The following is an 8187-nucleotide window of genomic DNA, read 5'->3' as shown; positions in this document are numbered from 1 at the left end:
TTTTTTCCCCCATAATTGAATTAAAAAACGGTATTCCTATTTTTTTGAGATGCATATGTGTGCACATGTAAGTATGGCAAAGATCTGAACTTAAAATATATAACAATGTGATTTTTTTTAAAAATTGTTTTCAGCAGTTGGAGTTTTATCTGTCCTCCTGAGTAAATATTTAAAATACACATTTAACTATCAGGGCTCAGAGAGGGATTCTGGAAGCTTTGGCAGAAGCCCCATGCTGACACACCAAGGCTTTTACACATAAAGCATGTTAGCCAGCACTTCCAGGAAACAGCCACCTGCTGGCCTGAGGACACCATGATGAGTGTCAACATGTCTACAAATAGGCTAGAAGTGGATGTACTCTACTTCAAGTCCTTCATTTCAAAGCTTATAAAATATGTTTAAAAGCAGTACTTATCCTGATCCAAGTCCATATTGATGTGCATGGTGTTTATATTAGTTTAATAATGCAATTATTATTTTTTTTCATGACCAAACTGAATAAAAGCAAAGCAAACTGAATAATTTAATCAGTATTATTTATTTAATCAGCTTTAATAGAGTATCAGGTGCACTATTAAGGGATTAATCTTGGAGCAAGCATCAGCAATACTGATTCAATTCTGGTTATACACAGGATAAAATATAAAGCCAAAAATATAGCAATAAGGAAATGAAAGGAAGAAACTGATTAGGTATATGAATAGAAAATTAATTCAGCTTTATTGTCATTAGGGTTGTTTCTTTATCTCTTTCTATTTTTATAGATATAAAATATTATGGAATATAAATCATTTTAATATGACCGTAAAGCAGGTAGTCAAGGATAAATTCATTTTTGACAAATTCTGAGAAATCCCATCTCCGAACCCATTTTAAATCTTGTTATGATTGGCTAGTTGTTCTTAATCAAAAGACATCTCCAAAGCAACCATGACCAGGACATTTTATTTCATGTCACATTATGTTTACTATTGCACACAGATACACTATATATGACATTATACTTTCTTCATATATCCCAGTTGTAGACAAGCTGATGTGAAAGCACAGTGTGTACTGGTACTTCACACTTCACCAGGAAACTGTTGGGTGGAATATAATCTTTAGTTTGTTAAATGAAATTCGATCAAAAATGATTTGGCTTTAAACTATCATGGATAAACTTCTGATATCAGGTGTTAGACAGCAACAAAAATGACATTTAAAAAGCATTTTGTGGAGTTATCTGGTGGTGGTGGGGATTGGGGGCATTTGAAATTTATGGTGGGGGGAGGGACAAAGTTGTTTGTTTTTTTTTTTTTTTTTTTTTTTTTTTTTTTTTTTAAATATTACTGAATTATGTTGTACTTGTTTATTTTTTACCCATTTTAAACCAAATAAAACTTTATCCTTGAAATATGTAGCTATTCAATGATTAAATCTTCATATCTTTCTAACTGTAGATTAAACCCAAGCCATTGTATTAACAGTTTATTTCTTTTCCAGCTCAGAACAAATCTCTGCCTCATCTGACTGGCTGCTATTCCCGGGATCTCATGACGTTCCGCTGCCAATGGGATGTCGGATCTTTCTGGAACCTGACGGAGCTGGGCGACCTTAGACTGTTCTACTCGCTGAAGTACTGACAAAAATTTATTTTTATGGTTTATCCATTTGCATTTCATGTTTCCCTGCACTAACCCGCAAATTTAATAGGAAAAGTTTCAAATTTAATACAGCATGGCGTTGAAAAGGAAAGAAAGAAAGAAAAGAAAATTAATAATCAATTCTTGATCTCATTACTGTGATTAATAAGTTACCTGTACCCCGTTTGATCAGATAGGTGGTGGTTTTGCTGTTATCTTGATGCATGCCTGTGCTTAACATCCCTTATTTCTCTTTTCTGCTTTGCAGAGATTCGAAGAGTGATGGCACATGGCACAACTGCCCAAGTTACAGCACTGCAGTTAAAAATGAATGCTACTTTGATACCAACCATACAAGTATCTGGTTACATTATGCCATCCAACTGCGTTCACAGACCAATGATGTTTATGATGAAATGTTCTTTACAGTGGAAGAAATTGGTAGGTCAAGAGAACAAATCATTTTTGGCAGTATCTGAACAAAAGAGGGGGTGTGTTCACATTTGGTGGCTGCTTTTAAAACACAATGTCTCTGGAATTCTTTGGCCACAGTGGAGCTTACAAAATTAAAAAACAAAAAACAAACAAAAAAAAAATTGCAATGCAAGTAATAGCAACATAACAAGAGTGAAAATAAGAAGTGTGTATGCTTGGGACCTTCACTGGTATAGGATGCAATGGCCCACTTTAATTGTGGCTGTGGTTTAGTGCCGCAAGCAATCTCCAACTAGCACCTACACTGAAGACTTCAGTTCATAGGGTGTTAAGAATGTGAAGTAGGTGATGTCTTCTTTTGTGCCTTAACTGCTGAATCACGATATGGCAAACAACTTGAAACCAGCTCAACAGATTATTCAACTGGGTTGCCAGTCCAGATAGCAAATATGGACATGTGGACTTGTACAGCTCTGGCTGAATTTCTTTTCACTGTTTTTCTTGGAATGCACTGTTGGAGCTTTCTGAACCATGACTCTGCCAGCACAAAAGCTAGAGACTGATGTCAACATGCTCAAATATGACAAATCACACGCAGATGGTGTGTAACACTTATCCTATAGTCTTATACAGAAGAGTTGGTGGTCTGCAAATGGCAGATGGCTAGTTGAAGGTTGAATGGTTAGCTGTTCCTTTTCAGCCTTAAGGTTATTATAAATAAAATTTTCAATTATTCTGACAACGGTGTCTTGGTGGCCACTTGTACAGCGCTCCAGGGTCCTCAGTATGATTCTGAGCTCTGGGACTGTATGGAAATTTTCATGTTCTCCTCATGTTCATGTGAGTTTTCTCTGGGTTCTCGTCCACTGTAGCTGGATTGACAGCTCTAAATTGCTTCTAGGTGTGAATGAGTGTGGTGCCCTGTGGTCCAATCCATAATATATTCCCACCTTGTGCCCAGTTTTCTGTAGATAGACTTCATGTCCTTTACACTAGGACAGTGGGTCAACGGTTAAGGGTCACTGATCAGAAGGTCGGGGGTTCAAGCCCCAGCACCGCCAAACTGCCACTGTTGGGCCCTTGAGCAAGGCCCTTAACCCTCTCTACTCCAGGGGTGCTGAATCATGGCTGACCCTGTGCTCTGACCCCAGCTTCCTGACAAGCTGGGATATGCGAAGAAAATAGTTTCACTGTGCTGTAATGCATATGTGACAAATAAAGGCTTATTTGTGGAAATATTCATACATTATTTGTTCACCACCTCATGAGGGTGTTGCATTTTTTGTTCTATCACAGCAGAGGGAAAACAGGGACTGAGTTAGAAAAACATCCTGGATGATATGCCAGTACATCACAGAGCACCATGTATACCTAGTGCAATTTCACATAGAACGTGCACAGAAACTACTCAAAGACATTAATCCAAGATCAGGATTGATACAGGGAGCTGTGAGGCAGCAACGCTACCATTGCAACAGATTATACAAGAAAACATTAAACATAAAGAAGCTAGCCTGATGTAAACCAAACACACTCTTATATTATCATATGATCTGATATATGATAATACATCATACTTTGTGTTTGTAGTATTTCCAGACCCACCTGAAGTGCTGAACTGGACGTTGTTGAGTTTGGGCCCAACTGGATTGTACTGTGATGTGATGATCAGCTGGGACACACCCCCCTCAGCAGCAGATAATGTAAAGATGGGATGGATGACGCTTTGGTATGAGACCCAGTACAGTGAGAGGGGCTCAGAGCAGTGGAAATCTGTGAGTCTGAATGTACTATTATAATGAATCTATATGACAATATTTATAATTCTGGTTACAAGGTTCTGAGCTAGTGAGTACTGATTTTTTCCCCCATACTTTTGAGTGTTAAGTCTTTCATTTTGGTATACTTTTTATTTAATACCAGTATCATCAAACTAAATTTTACATAATTAAAAAAAAAAAAAAAGATATTTGTATCAGGTCACCTACCCCTAATCATCCCCTAAACATAGCTACACTTACCTGCTTAACTGAAATCAGCCAAGGCATTGCTGTCCAACAGTGGGTACTTCTTGAGTTGCTAACAAGTAATGGAAGCCAATAGCCTTCCTTGTGTAAACTGTGCATCTAAACAATCACATACTCACGTCACTTCAGTTGGCTTTATGGAGAAGTCGTCATAAAATACAAGAGCCAATCCCAATATACACCTCTATTTTCCATTGGGCAGAAGATTGGTGCATGAGATTGTTTGTAATTTCCCTATATAAAGGATATGGATTTCTCGATGAGAATACAGCTGTTTAGTCATGTTTAGGTGTGATTCCCTATGATGAACATTATCATACTCATTATGTCTGTGCATTTTAATACAAAACAAGCTTAATTTGTACTTTTGGCTTAATTTGTCATTTTCCAGCTCGACAGTGGCAAGGACACACAGGCAAATATCTACGGCCTTCGCAGCAACACTGAGTATGAAGTCAGGGTGAGGTCCAAAATGAGGGGCTACAACTTTGGGGATTTTGGTGACTCCATTTTCATACTTGTTCCCAGCAAAGGTGCAACTTTAGGCTAAACTTATTGCTCATAACTTAATCACCTCATGTTCAATTAACGTATTATTTGAATGATCGAAATCTCATCTCTGCTGTTGTTTTTAGGCTCAAGAATCCCCATAACTGCAGTGTTTATCCTCATGGCTACTGCTATTGTAATCATGTTGATCCTGATCGTGGTGTCACGTAAACAGAAGTAAGAGACTACTTTGATATTGTCATCCACAGAATGATTGTTTAGTCAAAAAAAAAAAAAAAAAAAAAAAAACATGCTTGGGTTCATTAAAAATCCAGTAATTTGCTATATGTACAGAGAAAAATTACCCTAAAGTCAAATGGGAAAATTCACAGCTGATTTAGTGCTTTAGTGTTTCACTTGTATGATGAGTAACCAGCATTTGATGGAATGAGAATCGAAATTTTAAATTAAGATTAAAACTGTTCTTTCAGACTCATGGTGATTCTTCTGCCACCTGTTCCTGGACCAAAAATCAAAGGAATTGATCCCCTCCTCCTACAGGTATTAAGTCTGTGATGCCTATTTAATAGTATACAAACTAGGGCTGGAAATGTATTAAAAATCCACATTATTACAAATGCAAAAAAAAGATAATCATACTTTAAATTTAAATTTCTTGACATGACAGGGCCTCCTGAATATAAAACTGTGAGGGAACAGGAAATGGCTCGTAAAATCTCCCTTATTGTAAATATACAGTGGATATAAAAATCTACACACCCCTGTTAAAAAGGCAGGTTTTTGTGATGTAAAAAAGAAACCAAAATAAATTATATCAGAACCATTTTTTAAAAACCTTTATTGTGAAATTTTAACCTATTAATTAATGTGGAAAATGATAAGAATCATTTTAGGGGAATTTTTTTTTTTTTTTTTTAAATAAAAAACTTCCAATACCCAGCTTGCATAAATGTGCACACCCTTTTATAAATGGGAATGTGGCGGTGTTCAAAATCAACCAATCACATTCACACTTATGTTAAATACTAAATAGTATACACCTGCCCTCAATTAAAGCGACTGATTACGAAGCAGGTACGGGATCTGATTGTTGAAAAATATCAATTTGGAGGGGCTTACAAAAAAAAAAAATTCCAATGCATTGGATATACCATGGAACCTTGTAAAGGCAATAATCGACAAGTGGAGAAAAACATGGCAAGTCAGTGACACTACTAAGAACAGGACGTCCCTCTAAAACTGATGAGATGGCTACATAGCTAGATTGATTGATTATTGGCACCATGAAAATGACAAAATATGATTGTATAACAAAACACACAATAGTTAAAATTTTGATTCAAACAATAGGAAAACCTGTTTATTTTTGTTCTAATAAAAAAGGATACTTCTCAATAGAATTACTTTTTAAGAAACAATACTGTTTTCACTTGCAAAAATGATTGAGACCCTGAAGAAATGTTTTAAATAAATTGCAAATAAATCGTCATTCCTGTCATTTTTCATTTGCTCTCAATAACCCCAAAACTCTGGTATTGCCTTTAATCATGTCCTGTTTCCCTGGGATATACATATAAAGTTGCAGACATTTAAAATGCCTTTAACAACCATTACTATGAGTAAAACCAAAGAACTTTCAACACAAAATAGACATGATTGCTTTTGACCTGCACAAATCTGGTATTGTAAAAAAAATAAATAAATAAATACATGACAGGGTTAATTAGGCCCAAAACAAAAAGTTTTACATGTCTAAAATAGTTGCACATTTGCCATAATAATTATAATTTAAAAAATGATAAAATAGTTAATTAACTACTTCACGTTGCTTTATCATACCAGTATACCATTACACCCTGCATTCACACTTATTGTTTTTGTCTATAAGGTTAACATTTCCTGAGATATTTTGCACTTTTTGTCTTTATAGAAGGGCCAGCTAACCGAGTTCACCTCGGTCCTGGGTGCTCACCCAGATCTGCGTCCAGAGCTCTATAGTAATGACCCATGGGTGGAGTTCATACAGGTGGACATTGACGAACCGACTGAGATGATTGAAGGCTTGGACACACCACTCCTCTTTGACAAATCTCATGTCTCTGATTCCCCTCCGACATCCAGTGGGTTCCAGGATGACGACTCGGGTCGGGCGAGCTGCTGTGACCCCGATCTGTCTGATCATGACCACCAAGATGCTAATCACCCTTCAACCAGTGCCCAAGATTGTTTTCACACTTTTATACCTCCTGAAAATTTGGGATCTCTGCAACCTGTTGTTTCTCCTGCACAGGAACCTGCATGGCAGAATTCCATTTACTCTCAAGTGGCTGAAATTATGCCATGTGGTGAAACACTGCTGTTCCCAGAGCAGAACGTGACTGATGGCTGCAGCGTTCAAAATAAAGCTGAGTATAAAGAGAAAAATCCCTGGATGATGGTGACCCTTAATGAAAGAGGTTACAGTACCAACGAGCCAAGCTCATCCACAGCAAACCCTGAGTCAGAAAGCAACAGTACTCCACAACAGTGTCAGAACCCCATTGCACAACCAGAGGTGACACCCATCCTCTCTGCCTTTCCTATCCTCACGATGCCGAATCCTCCAGTATACACTATGGTGGATGGAGTGGGCTGGAAAGATAGCCTTGTTTTGAAGGCAAGCAAACATCCTGGGGGATATTTGACTCCTGACCTACTAGACAGCATTACTCCAAATAAGTAGTGCCAGAAATGTACTGAGATGGGATTTGGGGAAAGAATAGATTAGCTGTAAAGCACGTTGGACATTGTTAGCCAACACCAAACAAGACTGGGCTAAAAACTTGGAATCCAAGCAGATTTTTCACTGACTGGTCCTTATTATATTACTGAAACATTTTGGCAAGATGGACTTGGACTGCTGGAGCTGCTACCCCCGCGACCCGATTACGGATAAGCGGTTGAGGATGGATGGATGGATGGATGGATGGATGGACTTGGACTGGATTAGATTTATTGGATGAAATTACAATGACCTATTTTCTGAGCTGTATAAATATTGCAAATCATAGTTAATTACTGTTTACAACTATAAGGAATGATGCCGTTAAATGGAATTATAGCTGGGTGGATTAGTATATCTTTTGTATAAAATCTTCTCAGTGGATTAATGAACATTAACATGGATGAGGAACCTGCTCATTTGTTTGCATTCTCTATCTAACAGCACCGTTTCTAACCCTAGCAAGCATAAGCTAATTTTTGCTGAAGTGCACTTGTAAGTCCAGAACTTTTTCTCTAAACCCCAGCACACAATGTATCTGGGTTACACCACAAATGCCTCATCTTGTTTGTGTTTTTTTCTATTCTGTTCTGTTCTGCTCTGCAGTGTCTAGCTAGGTAAGTTTCTAAAAAGTAAGTGTCAATGTCAATAGATATGACTCTCTGCGTGGCTTGTTAAAATGTAATATATATTATAATAAAGAACAGATGTATATATTTACAAAAAAGTGAGCAATTAAAGTTTACATTTATACATTTCTGCTTAATCATTCGAGTCGATTCGTGAATTGATTCAAAGACTCAACACTTTGGATTCGACTCTCAAT

The 8187-nt window shown here is 37.2% G+C and overlaps 1 protein-coding gene across 1 annotated transcript in view; it reads left to right on the top strand.

The window, feature by feature from the left end:
• The window catches only part of ghrb (growth hormone receptor b), a 16934-nt gene extending 8818 nt beyond the window's left edge, over nt 1-8116 (top strand). The window contains 7 exon segments of the mRNA NM_001200214.1: nt 1489-1621; nt 1897-2069; nt 3654-3838; nt 4482-4623; nt 4726-4816; nt 5071-5140; nt 6531-8116. Coding sequence (NP_001187143.1) covers nt 1489-1621; nt 1897-2069; nt 3654-3838; nt 4482-4623; nt 4726-4816; nt 5071-5140; nt 6531-7322 — 1586 coding nt within the window. The 3' untranslated portion in view covers nt 7323-8116.
• The last annotated feature ends 71 nt before the right edge of the window (nt 8117-8187 follow it).

This window comes from Ictalurus punctatus, chromosome 18, assembly GCF_001660625.3.
Source record: "Ictalurus punctatus breed USDA103 chromosome 18, Coco_2.0, whole genome shotgun sequence".
NCBI lineage: Eukaryota > Metazoa > Chordata > Actinopteri > Siluriformes > Ictaluridae > Ictalurus > Ictalurus punctatus.
This window is presented reverse-complemented; position numbering and strand designations above follow the sequence as displayed.